The following is a 16,343-nucleotide window of genomic DNA, read 5'->3' as shown; positions in this document are numbered from 1 at the left end:
CTTTCTCCACTCTTCCAAACGCGTAAAGGAGACTCAGATTTACCCTCTCCTAGGAGACTCACCCCAGAAGCACAGACGCATTGCAAACAGTTTTGCTACAGATTTCCATTCGTTGGCCCCAGCAACCAGTGCTGCAATTTTTAGGAGAGTTAACGTTGCATCCAGCAACTCTGCTCAGTTACACTCCCATGGAAAATGCCTTGGCAATGTTTTCAGATGGATCAGGACAAACGCACAAATCTGTAATGGTTTGGAAGCAGGATGGTGAGTGGCATCATGACGCACAATCGGTCGAAGGTTCGACCCAAACTGTAGAACTTGCGGCGGTGGTACGAGCTTTGTACAAGTGGAAAGATGAACCCCTCAGTGTTGTCTCCGATTCTGCCCGTGTGCTCAATGTAATACAACGCGCTGAGCGGGCAGTGCTAAAGGAAATTAATAATCCTTTGCTGTATGACCAGTTTCAACAGCTGTTATCGGTGTTACATGTGCGGGATCGTCCTCACTTTACTGTACATCTGAGAGCTCACACCCCGCTCCCAGGACCTGTCACAGAAGGTAACGCGAGAGCAGATGCTCTCACTAACGCGGCCCTCGTTCCAAACACACTCACGCAGGCTGAGCTGTCCCATGAATTTTATCACCAAAACTCTGCAGCCCTTCAACGACAATTACAGCTGACACGGGAACAAGCTCGGGCAACTGTGCGTTCCTGAAGCAGCTGCCAGAACACAGTTACGCCCCCTTGATATGGGGTTAATCCGCGCGGTTTGTGCTCTCAAGAATTGTGGCAATCTGATATAACTCTCGTCCCGTCATTGGGCCCACACAAATACGTGCATGTAACTATCGACACCCATCCCAGCTTATTGTTTGCCTCTGCTCATGCAGGAGAACGTGCTCAAGATGTTTGCCAACACTGGACGTCAGCGTTTGCTTTCATGGGGGTTCCCACGCGTGTCAAAACAGGTAACGGGCCAGCGTATGCTTCTCGCACAGTCCAAAACGTCCTTGCTCTGTGGGGCACCCAGCATGTTACTGGTATCCCGCACAACCCCACTGGACAGGCCGTCACTCAACGCGCCCATGGCACACTTAAAAATATGCTGTTAGAACAAGAAGGGGGAACGGAAGGGAGATCTGCAAACGAAAAGTCAGCGAAAGCAATGTATGTGCTCAGTTGTCTAAATGGTTGGAGTGACAATTCTTCCCCAATACAGAAACATTTTGGATCGTCTCCTGTACCTGAGGCCATCCGAGGGCAAGCTCCGGGGATGGTTCAGAATCTGGAAGCAGGGAACTGGGAAGGACCGTTCCCTCTTGTAACGTGGGGAAAAGGATACGCTTGTGTCTCTACAGGAGCAGTGAACACGTGGATCCCTGCGCGATGGGTACGACCGGCGCTCCAGGCTGCCTCGCGTTCATCGGATTGTTAACGAGCTGTGTGGCAGCTCCGTGGACATCAGTCACGGAAAGCAGAAATGTGTAGGGAACTATCAAAACCCAGCACTACTCCAGTGCCCGCCCTGATGGGGGTTTTTCATATGTGGGGACCGTGCGTGGGCAGGGATGCCCTCCCATATGGGGGGCCCTGCACCATGGGAACCTTGGGGATGTTTACACCCAATAACGCAGTGATTTTACAGCGTAAAAGACCTAAACGAAGTACACGTAGCTTTGAATCTGACTGCCAAGACAATACAGAGTTTGGGAACCCAAGTGAAATTATTGCTGCTCCAGTCTTTGCACTTGGTGTGGCAAGTGCCCAGGCTTCGCTACGCTAAATAAATTGGGCTGTTGGCTTGCTAAGCAAACAAATGCAACTGCATCGGCGCTGTCAGCGCTGCTGACTGATGCAGGTGCTGCACGCGACGCTACTGTACAAAACAGAACCGCTGTCAGCCTGCAGAGCACATCTGACAGGCCTGTTTGCGTGCGCTGGCCACGCGTGCAGCAGCGTCTGGTCAGTACTCTTCCTCTGAATCTGCCGAGGGGATAAACAGAGGCGGCTCGGGGCGCAGGAGAGAGACAGGGCCCAGAGCGCACTCTGTGAACAACAGGGGAGCCCTGAAGGTGCTGCGCCTGCCTCCTTTCTCTGCCCTGACCCTGCTGATAAGCACCCTCCTGCTCGGCGGTGTCTCCGGTGTAGTCGGGGTGGTAACAGAACAGAGCAGCAATAGATTTTTTATTATGAGAACAAAATCACGGTTGCCAGGATTTTGATGGGCTTTGCTGCGTGAATCTGTCTGATCATTCGGAATCCATTCACAAAAGCATTCAAAACTTGCAAAAAGGAGTACAGAAACGGCAACAAAGGGATGGCTTTGATGTATCCAGAAATCTTTTTGGTGGGTTGACAAAAGCTTACTACAAGTAGCTGTAGGATGCTCATTCATTCCTTTTAGATGTGCATTTTGATCTGCATTCCGTGCGTGTGGAAATGTGTGCAGACTTTAATAGATAAAGCCTTGGAACAAGCCTCTTCTCAGAAATAAAGCAGGGGAGATGTGGGTATTTCTCCAGCCAGTACGGTGCCAGTGAAAGCGCACCGTCCTTGGGGGAGGGATACAATCCTGCTCGCAGGAAGAAGCCATGGCAGGAGAAGGGAAGCTTTAGGATACAAGACATTGTCAGCAGAACTTATGGCTTGTTTCAACAGAGGCTTGCAAAAAACTAGTCACTGGCTTTGTAGGTAAGGAGGTTGCTGCAGTTGTTATGTCTGTAACAGCAGAAGAATGCTGTAGTAGAAAATTACTTTAAACAAGAAGGGGGAATTGTTGGGGACGACGAGTATCAGAAGCCACGGGAATGAGAAACAAGAAGCCACGAGAATGAGAAACAAGGGACTTTCCAAGAGAAGGAAAACAAGAGAAAGGACATCTGGGGGTGGATGGGCGATGGGAGGGTAGATAAGCACATAAGCTGTAACAATAAATGATTTCACTTAGCATGCAGCGGGGGTCCGTGACTACGTTCCCACAGCCTTCCCTCAGCCATGGACACTTTCTGAGGCCAAGAAAAGCTCACAACGCTCACCTGGCTGTCCTGTCCGGGCCAGGCCACGGCACTCACGCTGATCTGCTCCACAGCCTTCCCCGGCACTGAGGCCAGGCTGACAGGCCTGTGCTTCCCTGCATCCTCCTGTGGCTCTTCCTGTGGACGGGCGTCACGCGTGCTGCCCTCCCGTCAGCCGGGGCCTCCTCGCTCGGCCAGGGCTGCTGGGCAGTGGTGGAAAGTGGCCTGCCGAGCGCTTCGGCCAGCACCCTCAGCCCCAACGGGCGGGTCCCGCCCGGCCCCGCAGATCTGTGTGTGTCGCAGTGCGGTCGCAGGGCGCTGACCATTTCCCCCGGGGGGTGGGGGCTGCATCGTGCTCCCCGTGCCGGTCTCTGGCTCGGGGGCTGGGCACCCTGAGCACAGCTCGCCGGCACAGATGAGGCGCAGGAGGCGTTCAGCGCCGCAGCCTTTTCCTCAGCCTCTGTCCCCGCGCTGCCCCTGCCCCGCCAGGGACGGGGATTCTCCTCAGCCCTGCTGCTGCTGCTCCTGTCTGTGCAGACACAGCTTTCACGCTCTCTCACGGCAGCGGCAGATTCAGCTCTCGCCGGGCGCTGGCACTGCCAGTTCTACGCCCGCACACCCTCACGGCGTCCTTGGCGTCCTGCGCAGCTGCTGACCAGGCCCGGCCGCGCGGGGGCGGTGCTCGGCCTGCGCCCGAGGGGATGCCGCCTGGGATTGGTCGCTGGGCTGTCACTCTGCCCCGGTTTGGGCCTGCCCTGAGGCAATGCTGTCTGGGATTGGTCCTCTTGGCTGTCACTCTGCCCTGGTCTGGGCTGCCGTGAGGGGATGCTGGCTCTGATTGTCCCAGGGTGGTGAGGCTGCTGGGCTGCAGTGCCCGCCCTCCACCTGGGGCAATGCTTCCTCTGATTGGCTGCCTGGGATTTCCCCCTTGCTCCTCCCATCTAATGACGGGTCAGACAGCTTATCAATCATCACGTGCTGCTCTCCCGCGCGGCGTGATTGGTGGAGCCAGCGTGCCCCGCCCCTGCAGGGTGCCCAGCTTTTTCCACTCTTGCCGCCTTTCCTGCAGGCCGAAACTGAGAGTGCAGACTCTCTCGGTGCATCTTTGGACCTATAAAAAGTGGGGTTTGCCCTAAAAAGAGAGTTTGGACGCTTAAAATGAAGCTTTAGGCCTGAATAATGTTGTGATTCCGAAAATGAAGGCTTTGAGCTGTAGAAGTGGGGTTAGGGCCCTGTGAAAGAGAATTTGGACTCCAGAAATGAAGCTTGGAGCCCTGTAACGGATGGTTTGGAAATGGAAATGAGGCTTTGGACACTGCAATGAGCTTCAGTGTCTTAAAGCAATGTTTGGGCTCTGAAAAGGAGACTTTGCAACCTAAACCCGAGGCTTTGACCCTGAAAATCAGGTGTCAGGCCACATTTTAGACATTGGACCTAAAGTGAAGGTTTGGACCATAAAAACGAGGCTTTGAAATCTGTAGGAGAGAGTTCAGGCCCTCAAAATCGAGGTCTGGAAAATAAAAATGAGACTTTGGCCATGAGAAGTCGATGCCCCAAGCCTGTCAGTGTTTAAGAGGCACTTGGGCAGTGTCGGTATTAACGAGCTTTAACGGGATCAGCCCTGAACTGGTCAGGCAGTTTGACCAGATGATCGTTGTAGGTCTCTTCCAACTTAAATGTTTTGCTCTTTTGTATTCTAAAAAAAAAAAAACCAAAAAAAAACCCCAAAAAACAGGCTTCTTTGGGCCCCACTCTTGCAGACTGGATCCTACAAATTAGTGTATGTGAGCTTTGGGAGCTAAAAAGAGTGTCTGGACCGTAGCAGTGAGCCTTTCAACGCTCAAAATCAGAGTTGAGGCATTAAAAATGACACTTTGGGCCCTTAAACTGAGTCTTTGAACCTTTGGAGTAGGGCTTGAACTTCTACATGATGCTTTGTATCCTAAAAATGAGATTTTAGATGTTGAAAATGACTGTTTGGACAACCAAAATGAGAGTTTGGGCCCTAAAAATGAGACTTGAAGTTTGAACTTTAAAAACATGTGACTGCACCTTAAAACTGGGTCTTTGGACACCGAAACAAGCCCTTGGACCCGGAAAATGATTGTCGTAGTTCAGCCCCGATCAGGACCAAACTACGCAGTCTCCGTTCCTCTCACAAGGAAAATTCTTCACAACAGGCTGGCAGACGCCTCTCAGGACATTTTTACATCTCATTCACATCTCCTCTCCTCTCCACTTCTCTCAGCCGGGCCGGGCCCAGTCGGGCCCAGTCGCCGCCCGTCGGGAGGCCAGAGGGTGAGGCCTGCAAGGCCCACGAGGCTCGCGCCTCCCCCTCTCTGTCCTGCTCAGCTCCTTCACATCTTCTCTACTTCCTTTTTTTTCTGTTTTCCCCTTCTTAAATGCGTTACTGCAGAGGCGTTATCATGGAACGTGCTGACACCAATCCACTCGGCCTTGGCCAGCAGCGGGTCCGCCCTAGGCCCGGCCGAGTCCACTGAACAAAGAGGAGCAACTTCTAGCAGTTTCCGACAGAAGCTGCCACCTTAGGCCCCCCTCACTAAACAAAACCAGAACAGTGATGATTTAGTCTCTAAATTGAGGATTTGGGGCCCTTTAAATAGGATTGTGTGGCTTTACGATGCAGCTTTGGACTAAGAAATGAGGCTTTGTGCCCTAAACATGAAGGCTGGCAATGAAAAATGATGATTCGGGCCTTCAAAAGGAGGACATATCTAAATCTAATTAACACTTTCTCTTATCTTGTATCTAATTAACAACATCTTATCTGAGTAAATTATGTTAACATCTCTAAATCTAATTAACAACGTTTTATCCTACCAAACTAAAAATGTGTCCCAGGCCAAGTTTGAGGCCTGTGGCTCTGGGGGATCAGAAGAGGAGGGTGATTGTTCACGAGGACAATCACAAGGAGAACACACGTAAACCAACACAAGCATAGCAGTGCCCAACATCAAAAGTGCCCCAAAATAAAGCGCCATCAAAGCGTTAATCATTTTGCTCATTTTTGCAACCTTTTTTTTTTTTTCTTTTTTTCTGGGGCTGGCAACTGGCCCTCGCGGAGCTGGTGGCTGTGTGATCCTGGTCATTGGAACTGGGGTCTGGATACGCAGCAGGAAAATGGATTTCCACGCCTCCAGCCCAGAGCGCGTGTGTGGTTTGGGCCTAGAAACTTCTATCCCATATTTAGGCCCAGCGAATAAACACCACCACTATAAATTTGTTGTCAGTTTCTATACCACGCCGTGGATCCATGGTTGTTTCAAAAGAAAAACCATCTCATAGAATTCATACTGCTGATGGCGTGGTGTGGCACACAGCGCAAATGTGTTTGACGCCAAGGGGTGAGGCAGTAGTTATAAGCTGCATACGAGGTACAGCACGTTGAATGAATTGTATAGAACAGGGAACGGTGCGTGGTACAAACATCAGCACGGCGAATCCACGGAACAAATAGAATAGGATTCGCTTGACCCGTGGACTCCCAGGGAGCCAAGAAAGTGTGTCAATGTCCCGGCCTTTCCGTGTCTGGTCAGGCGCGTGGGCTAGCTCCCGTATTCCTGCGGCAATTTGTTTAACAATTTTCCTGCTCTCATCAATTTTTAAACAACAATTAGAACCATTCAGTTTACCACAAACACCTCCTTCTGCGGCTAGCAGATAATCGAGAGCCATGCGATGCGGTTGGCGTTTCTGTGGCCTGATCTGCCTGTAGGTCAAAGGCACGGGCCGTTTCGTTAGTAATAATTTTTAAATCGACTTTCACATACCCAACAATTAGTCAGGTTAAAAGCGTTGGCCACCTGCTGCCCTAGAGCTGTGAATTCATTTTGCCACCCCAAGCCAAAGAGGGGGCGCAGGTGTTTCCCCAAATATCAAAGGCGGCAACAATGGTCGACCAAAACAATGTTTGTGATAATATGCCAAACATCCTATAAATATTAATAAAACTATCGGCGATGAAATCATACAGGCAGTCAGCAGCTTCATATATTTCTTCAGGCTGGCGTCAAAAGATTTCATCTGGAAAAGAAAAGAAAAACCAAACTCGGCTCTTTTTTAAGGAAGCGGAAGCAGATCGTTGTGGGAAGGATGGAATAACCCACTGCTGTTAGTTTTATGTTCCTTCCCAGAGGCATCTTTTGCTTTCCATGCGTCTGTGTTCAGAGCGCTGGTGGGTACCAGTGGTACAGTTCCGATGGCGGGTGCTCGGCCAAAACAGGTTTTCCCGGAAAATGGGAAGGGTTTTGTTTGTGGTCAGGGCCCGAGATGGCAGGTACCAAGGCGGGGGGTTTTGGACAAAAGGCCGTGATTCTGGGGCACCCGTGTCAGTTAGAAAGGTTACTGTTTTCTCCGTGGCCCTACAGCCACTGTAACCAATAATCTCCTCTCATATTTACGGTGAGTTGTTTTACAAAAGTCCGTCCTCTGTCTCTTGGGGAACGGGGAACGTAGTTTCCTTCCGCCCTCTTTTCTGCATCAGTTTCTTCCCCAAGGTCGATCAATGGTGGGGCACTAGCGGTTGTTTCAGAATTAACTTTTTACCCCCACCGTGTTTGTACCAGTTTCTCGAACTTCTGGGTCGGAAGCCCATCCATTGAATCTCGGGGAATGCCAGTCTGGAGCCCCAGTTGCCACCATTCCTGACGGCTGAGGGGTCTCCCTCCCCCATGATCAATGGGTCGGACCGACTTTGAATCCTGACTGCTCTTGACCAGCGCCGGCCACCCTTTGCCCGGAGCCACCACCAAGACCGTACTTCCTCCCAAAGTTAACGAGTTCTTGGGCTACTTCTCCCCGTGTCCACACTTTCCTCCCTGTCCTCCTGTGATCGGGGGTCACTGTTCCCTCCAGAGCGCCTGTGGGTCTGTCTGCTATGGGGGTCGTTTGTATCTTCCCCTGTAGCTGGACCCCGGTGAGGTTCAGAGAATCAGGAAGTCCTCGAATTCGAGGAGTCGTCCGTTCCGGATCCACAGGCATCATCACTGGAGAGCCCTGGTCAGGTCTGAGCTCTCTGTCATACATCATCTGCAAACAAGCCTGGGGGACGCTCGTTGGTTTCTCCCTCGCACACATCTTCAGTTTTAACTGGGAGATTGTCCTGGTTCAGCCCCGCTCGGGACCAGACTGCGCAGTCTCTCTCTCGCTCCCCCCACCCCCCGAGAGAACAGGGAGAGATGATATAAGAAAAACGGCTCGAGGTTTGAGATAAGGACAGGGAGAGAACCTTAACGTTACCGTTATGGGCAAAACAGACTCAACCTGGGGAAAACTATTCATTTATTTCTAAAACCAAAGCAGAAGAATGAGACAGGGAACAAGATAACCTCCCTCCACCCCTCCCTCTTCCCAAGCTTAACATTATCTCTACTACCTTCCCCCCGAGCGGCACAGGGGGGAAGAGGGAATGGGGGTCGCGGTCAGTCCATCACGTGTTGTTTTATGCCGCTTCTTCGTTGTCGGGAGAAGAACTCCTCGCGTTCCTCCCCTCCTCCAGCGTGGGGTCCCTCCCACGGGCCACAGTCCTCCGTGAAACTGCACCGGCGTGGGTCATCTCTTCCACGGGTGCAGTCCCTCCAGAACGGCTGCCCCAGCGGGCCCTCCACGGGCCACAGCCTCCTCCACGGGCTGCAGGGGGACACCAGCTACTGAGAGGAAAATTAACTCCATCCCTGCCCAAACCAGGACATGGCCTCTTCTTCCTCAGCCCCAGCAGCAGCCGGGGCGCTGTGTGAGGGTCCCTGCGCCGGAGGGCTGGAATCTGCGTGGGCTGCAACGGGAGGCACTGCAAGGAGCAGGGAGATGATGAGCGCAAGTCCATGCCCTCCCTCCCCAGAGCACAGCCTTCGCTTGTCCCCAGGTCCCAGACGTGGCCCAGGGGAGCCTGTCCCCCCAGCTGAAACCCTCACCGCTGCTCATGTTGCTGCAGTCGCGGCACTCCCAAGAGTCAGCATCCTCCGCCACGGCCGAGCAGAGCTGGTGGGTCCCGCAGGAGGCACAGGAGCTGCAGAGCAGAAGTCTCCAGGGCCTAGGGGAGCAACGAGACCCACTGCCACCAACGGCCCCTGAGCTACGGGGTGCCAGCCCCGGCGCTGTGCTGAGCCCAGCTCCAGCCTGCTCCTGCCCTGGCAGCCGGGGCTGAGCTGCCGGCACGCACCCCGTGCCAGGCCTGGCTCAGCATCCCAGGGAACCTCCATAGAATCATAGAATCATAGAATGGTTAGGGTTGGAAGGGACCTTCAAAGCCCATCCAGTCCAACCCCCCTGCAAGGAGCAGGGACATCTCCAACCAGATCAGGTTGCTCAGAGCCTCATCCAGCCTGGCCTTGAACGTTTCCAGGGATGGGGCTTCCACCACCTCTCTGGGCAACCTGTTCCAGTGTTCTACAACCCTCATTGTAAAAATTTTTTCCTAATATCTAATCTAAATCTACCCCCCTCTATTTTGAAACCGTTACCCCTCGTCCTGTCACAACAGGCCCTGCTGAAGAGTCTCTCCCCATCTTTCCTGTAGCCCCCTTTGGGCACTGGAAGACTGCTATCAGGTCTCCGCGGAGCCTCCTCTTCTCCAGGCTGAACAGCCCCAGCTCTCTCAGCCTGTCCTCATAAGAGAGGTGCTCCAGCCCTTTTATCATCTGCGTGGCCTCCTCTGGACCTTCTCCAACTGGTCCATGTCCTTCTTGTGCTGGGGGCTCCAGAACTGGACACAGGACTCCAGGTGGGGTCTCACCAGGGCAGAGTAGAGGGGCAGAATCACCTCCCTCGACCTGCTGGCCACGCTTCTCCTGATGCAGCCCAGGATGCGGGTGGCTTTCTGGGCCGCAAGGGCGCATTGCCGGCTCATGTTGAGCTTCTCGTCCACCAGCACCCCCAAGTCCTTCTCCTCAGGGCTGCTCTCAATCCAATCCCCGCCCAGCCTGTGCTTGTGCCTGGGATTGCCACAACCCAGGTGCAGGACCGTGCACTTGGCCTGGTTGAACTTCATGATGTTGGCACAGGCCCACCTCTCCAGCCTGTCCAGGTCCCTCTGGATGGCATCCCTCCCTTCCAGCGTGCCGACGGCACCACACAGGTTGGTGTTGTTGGCAAACTTGCTGAGGGTGCACTCTATCCCACTGTCCATGTCGCCGACAAAGATGTTGAACAGGGCCGGGCCCAGCACGGACCCCTGAGGGACACCACTCGTGACCGGTCTCCACGTGGACATTGAGCCGTTGACCACCACTCTCTGAGTGCGGCCATCCAGCCAACTCCTTATCCACCGAGTGGTCCGTCCATCAAACCCATGTCTCTCCAGTTTAGAGAGAAGGATGTCGTGCGGGACAGTGTCAAAAGCTTTGCACAAGTCCAGGTAGATGACGTCAGTTGCTCGTCCCTTGTCCACGGATGCCGTCACCCTGTCATTGAAGGCCACCAAATTGGTCAGGCACGATCTGCCCTTGGTGAAGCCGTGTTGGCTGTCACCAACCACCTCCTTGCTCTCCGTGTGCCTTAGCATGGCTTCCAGGAGAATCTGCTCCGTGACCTTGCCAGGCACAGAGGTGAGGCTGACCGGCCTGTAATTGCCCCGGTCCTCCTTGTTCCCCTTTTTAAAAATGGGGGTTATGTTCCCTCTCTTCCAGTCATCGGGGACCTCACCAGACGGCCACGATTTCTCAAATATGATGGCCAGTGGCATGGCAACTTCATCCGCCAGTTCCCTCAGGACCTGCGGATGGATCTCCATCCCTGCCCAAAGAAGGAGACAAAGGCTTCGTCTCCTCACTGGGGCTGCAGGGACCGCGGTCGGCGGCACTCACCCACTCGCTTCCGCCTGCTCCCGTCCCAGCGGGCACAGGCACTGGCTGGCGTCGCAGGAGCTGTGCCGCAGGGAATGCTCTGCAAAGGCCCCGTCCTCCTCCCAGGCAGCATCCCTGCAAGAGCAGGGGAGCGCTCAGCTGCGGGGGCGTGGGGGACACCCCGCTGGCAGCTGGGCAGGTGGAGGGGATGGACTGGAGCATGGCCCAGGAGGAGGGAGGCAGAGGGGAGGGCAGGGCACCCACCTGTCAGGGATTTTGATGCCCAGGCGGAACATCTCCGCCTGGAAGGTGGCCGTGTCCTGGCACAGAGGGCAGCGGAAGTGGTAGAGCCCAGAGCGCAGCGCCTGGCCCTGGGGTAGAGATGGCATCAGCATGAGCAGCGCAGGGGTCCCGTTCGCCCCCCCGCAGCTGGGTGACAGGGTGCAAACCAGGGCTGATGACCACGCCAGGGGCCGGGGGCGATGCCGCCTACCTGGATGCAGCGGCGGTGGAAGCAGGCGCTGGCGCAGGCGGGACAGAGCAGGGTGTCGTAGCAGGGCTGCCCCGCCACCACCTCCTGGCAGATGAGGCAGAGGCTCTGCTCCTGCCGCAGCGCCCGCACCCTCTGCACTGGCCGGTGCTTCCAGCAGAAGGATCTGTGGGACGCAGGAGACAGCTGAGCCCCAGCCTCCTCCAGCCCGGCCCCAGCCCCAGCCCTGGGGGGCAGCTCCACTCACTTGTACGCCCCGAAGAACTGGGAGACGCAGCCTCGCTCGCTGCCGCAGGGGAAGTGGAAGATTCTACGGCAGCGCCGGCGCTGGCAGATGACCGAGGCGCCCTGCAGCCGGCAGATGCAGCAGCGCTGGGGATGGCACAGAGGTGGACGGCATCAGCGCCGCACAGCCCCGGGGAGCCCGGTTCGCCCTCCCCCAGCGCAGCCCCGCCACGTTTCGGTGGGCTGCCTGGCCCGTGACATCGTGCCACCTTCCCCTCCAAACCCCCAGTTTCTGCAGAAACGGGCCTTTTTGGGTGGAGGAGGAGCTGGGGGGCTCCTGGCAGCTGGCTGCCAGAGCATCCCTGGTGGGGTTACTGGCGTGTGCAATGCCGCACACAGGACACGGGGACCACGGGGGGGACACGTGCCCCCCAGCCTCACCTTCCGTGCCACGCGCTTCAGCTCCTGCCGGATGTCGGGGAAGAGGAAGCCGTAGAAGCCCTCTTCATCGGCCCCTCTCTGGCCCAGCCCGCTGGCGTGGTACTGCACGAGGGGAAAAGAGGGCACGTGCCAGGGGCTGCTGGCGGTGCAGGGCTGGGGACTGGGGGGTTTAGGGACCAGGGGCTGTTGGGGACTGGGGGCTGTGGAGCCCCGGGACTCACCAGGCAGTTCTCGTGGACGCAGAGCCGATTCTGACAGCACAGCTGCCCGACCACCTCGGGGTCACAGTCTGCCCGATGGCACAGGCTGCACGCTGCGGGGGGACGGCGGCACTGTCACCCCCAGCACCACGCAGGGGTGCCGGGGGAGGGTGATACCGGCAGCGGGATAGGGGAGAGGCCGGAGCACGTTCCCAGGGCATGGAGGCCTCTGCTCGCTCAGCTGGGCACCGGCCAAAATCCCCTCTGGCCGGTGCCCGGGGCGATGCTCTGCGCTCACCTTGCTCCCTGGGGCCCTGGCGCCTCCTTTTCTGTGGGGGAGGCTCACAGGAGGCTCCTGCCTCCTGCTCCAGCACCGCTGCGGGACACTGGGCTGGGGGGGACCGTGGCCTCAGGCGGCGCCCCGACCTCAGCTCCATCACCACAAGTGGCTGCAGCAAAGGAGATGCCCGGATGTGGGGACGTTGGTGCGGTCAAAGCCCGTCCTGATCCTCCAGCATCCGTGGCAAACGCGCCACTGAGCAGGGGGCAAGTGGGCGGGAGCATTGGTCCAGCCCGGGGTCTTTGTGACACGGCACCGCACGTCATAGAGTCATAGAATGGTTGGGGTTGGAAGGGACCTTCAAAGCCCACCCAGTCCAACCCCCCCACAAGGAGCAGGGACATCTCCAACCGGATCAGCTTGCTCAGAGCCCCGGCCAACCTGGCCTTGAACGTTTCCAGGGATGGGGCATCCACCGCCTCTCTGGGCAACCTGGGCCAGTGCTCCACCACCCTCAGTGTAAAAAACTTTTCCCTAATATCTGATCTGAATCTCCTCCCTCTATTTTGAAACCGTTACCCCTCGTCCTGTCACAACAGGCCCTGCTGAACAGCCTCTCCCCATCTTTCCTGTAGCCCCCTTGAGGTACTGGAAGACCGCTCTCAGGTCTCCCCGGAGCCTTCTCTTCTCCAGGCTGAACAGCCCCAACTCTCTCAGCCTGGCCTCATAAGAGAGGTGCTCCAGCCCTCTCATCATCTGCGTGGCCTCCTCTGGACCTTCTCCAACTGGTTCATGTCCTTCTTGTGTTGGGGGCTCCAGAACTGGACACAGTGCTGCAGGTGGGGTCTCACCAGGGCAGAGCAGAGGGGCAGAATCACCTCCCTCGACCTGCTGGCCACGCTTCTCCTGATGCAGCCCAGGATGCGGGTGCCTGGGATTGCCATGACCCAGGTGCAGGACCTTGCACTTGGCCTGGTTGAACTTCATGAGGTGGGCACAGGCCCACCTCTCCAGCCTGTCAAAGATAGCATCCCTCCCCTCCAGCGTGTCGTGTTGCTTTTTTTTTTAAAAAAAAACCAAAACCCAACAAAGAAACCCACCACTCACATTCACTTTTCCCTGACCGGGAATCAAACCCAGGCCACAGAGATGACAGCACCAAATCCTAACCACTGGACCTCCTGGGAGCTGCCAGGTCTTTTATTTTCCCCCAGATATAACGCCAGATACGAGAAGCACAGATTATTGAGGTCGCACTGGGTGCACAAGAGGGTCTCGCCATGTTTTCCTCCTCTTTCCTTTGCTAGATGGTACAATCCCAACTTTCCCACTGCTGGCTTCATCTCCGTGCCTTCAACCACCCACAAAACACCCCAGAAGACAACGTTTTCTCCTTTTCTTGCGTCTGATGTACGAGTGGCTGATTCCTCTAAAAATGCAGGAATGTTCAGGTGGAGAACTGACCTCTTTCTCTTCTCTTGGGGTGTGTCCTGGAGGAACCCAGCCCAACACCAAAGCAGGGGAAATGCCTGGTCACAGCACAAACGCGTTGCCTGTGGATGGGGCAGCAGAAGCAAGTGGAGTGGAATATTTTTTACCATTTCTGGCAAAAGATGAGACCATTTCTGTCTGGTTTTGAGTCGAGGACCTTTTGTGTGTGAGGTGAATGTGCATCCCAGCATGAACAGCCCTTGCAGGCAGCGGGGCAGCTCTGTCCTTTGGGGTGATGGCCCACAAGGCAGAGAGCAAGAGGCTGGGAAAATGGGCTGAGACACAGCAGTTTTGGGGTCTGGGCTTGGGAGATCAAAGTGGGAGAGGAGTGCATTTCCCACAGGGGTGTGGGGGGTTTGGGAGCACCCAGAGAGGGAAGTGGGGTTCGCTCTTCTCGAGAGATGGTGCAAAACCCCACTTCACCCCATTTCTGTAGTGTGGTGGTTATCACGTTCGCCTCACACGCGAAAGGTCCCCGGTTTGAAACTGGGCAGAAACACCACTTCCAGGGGTTTTCCCCTACCTCGCTGGCACATAGTGAAGGACTTCCAGAGCAACAAGAAAAGCTTCTATAGGCCCTTCAGGGATAAAAGGACGTGCAGGGAGAATGTAGCCCCCCTCTGGAAGGAAACAGGTCACCTGGTTACCTGGGACATGGACAAGGCTGAGGTGCTCAATGACTTTTTTGCCTCAGCCTTCACCGATAAGGGCTCTTGTTGCACCACCCAAGTTGTGTGTCCTGGTTTTGGCAGGGATGGAGTTAATTTTCCTCTCAGTAGCCGGTGTGTTTTGGCTTTCATATGTGAAGAATGTTGATAAAACTCTCTGATGATACCAGTTGTTGTGAATGAGACCAAGGAGACTGTCTGGTTTTCCAAGTCTCATTAAAGTCCCGTTAACGTGCAGATGCGGGAAGCTGGGAGAAAGACAGACAGAATAATTGACCCAGACTGGCCAAAGAGTGTTCCATGCCATGAACGTCACGCTCAGTAGAGAAGTGGGGGTTGCCTGTGGGAGGGGGCATCCATTCTGGCATGCATCCTTGGCATCCATCTTCTTGCCATCTCCCCCGCTTGCTGGCATCGTTCCCTCTCCCTTGCTGGCTCGCTCTCCCACCCCTTTGCTTGCTGCTTGGTGTTGTTTCCGTGATCGCTGCTTGGGACGGGCTGCATCGGTCATTTGGACATCAGGTGGTGAGCAATTGTGCAATGTTTATTTTGTATGCTTTGTATATATTAATATCCTTGTATTCTGTTATTTTTGTAGCTTTCCTTTGCTATTTTAGTAAACTGTTTTTATCTCAACCCACGAGTTTTCTTTTCTTCCCGATTTCTCTCCCCCATCCCCTGAGGCTGTGTGGTGACCAGGCCAAACCACCACGGTCTTTTTGGCGCCCAACGTGGGGCTCAAAGGGGCCTCACTACATCAGTCGTGAGATCATCAGACCTCAGTCTGAGGATCCAAGGTTCGAGCCCCCGGTCAGTCCCAGAGGGCTGAGGACAGGTCTGAACACCGTGTGTTGAAAACAGATTTGTTCCAAGCACTCCTTGTGCCGGTTTGGTCATCGCTGGGCACAAAGTTGTTTTATTTGCTCTCGGAGTTGTTTTCAGAGCTGTATTGGACAGCAGCTCACTTGCTGCTGTTTGTTGGTGTTTCTGTGCGGTTTATCAACGCTGTGTGTTGGATCAAAGGTATCGCTCTGCTGTGCTGTGTGGCACTGGTTTGCTTCACGAGATCACTGGAAACGGGACCGATTTCGTATTTGCACTCAGTGGCGGCGGGAAGTGCGCAGAGCGAGGAGGCCGAGGCAGCTCTGCCCGGGTATTTCGGGAGCCATCTTGAGGGTGTTGTTTGGAACTATACCTGTTGTTTTGTTCCGGGAAGCCAGGCCGCGGGGGGAACATCTGTTTACAGCTTTCCCCACTTCTCCAAGCTGATTTCAACAGCTTTTGAGTATTTTGAATACCCCTGGGATACCCCAGCCACAGTGTTCATGTCGGCAGGTCTCTTGCAGCTATCTCAGACCTTGATCGTGATTAAGTTGAGACAACTATTTAAAAATATTATGGCTGCTCCAACCCCAGCAGCAGACGCTGTGGCTACTCCAACTCCTGCTACAAATGCTGCAGCTACTTCAGCCCCTACGGCAGGCACTGCAGCTACCCCAGCCCCTCTCCGGGCACTGTGATTGCTTCGGCCCCCATGCCAGACACTGTGGCTACTCAAACCTCGGCAAGCAGTACCAAAGAGAAACCGAAAAACCAACCCCCGCCAGTTTCAGTTGCCCCTGTACATAAGAAATGCACCAACAAATCAGTTTGCATAGTGAGAGATGATGATGAACCAGGGCCATCTCAAGAACAGGGAGAGGCAGAAGGAGAGGTAGTCACCTGGTCCCTGTC

General features: G+C 55.1%; 1 protein-coding gene across 1 annotated transcript; it reads right to left on the bottom strand.

Annotated features, from left to right (window-relative positions):
* Window positions 1–221: 221 nt before the first annotated feature.
* Window positions 222–12,607, bottom strand: LOC147600404 (E3 ubiquitin-protein ligase PHF7-like). The gene is made up of 11 exons (XM_086751299.1): window positions 12,469–12,607; window positions 12,192–12,283; window positions 11,971–12,072; window positions 11,552–11,676; window positions 11,308–11,470; window positions 11,079–11,185; window positions 10,836–10,949; window positions 8,946–9,064; window positions 8,719–8,821; window positions 614–721; window positions 222–411 (listed from the first exon to the last, which is right to left on the bottom strand). Exons 1-11 carry the CDS (start codon window positions 12,605–12,607, stop codon window positions 222–224), a joined length of 1,362 nt encoding a protein of 453 aa, XP_086607425.1.
* Between the last annotated feature and the right edge of the window lie 3,736 nt (window positions 12,608–16,343).

Source organism: Chlamydotis macqueenii, chromosome 6 (genome assembly GCF_036417535.1).
Source record: "Chlamydotis macqueenii isolate bChlMac1 chromosome 6, bChlMac1.mat, whole genome shotgun sequence".
In the NCBI taxonomy this organism is placed as follows: domain Eukaryota; kingdom Metazoa; phylum Chordata; class Aves; order Otidiformes; family Otididae; genus Chlamydotis; species Chlamydotis macqueenii.
The sequence above is the reverse complement of the archived record's forward strand: the minus strand, read 5'-3'. Positions and strand labels throughout refer to the sequence as shown.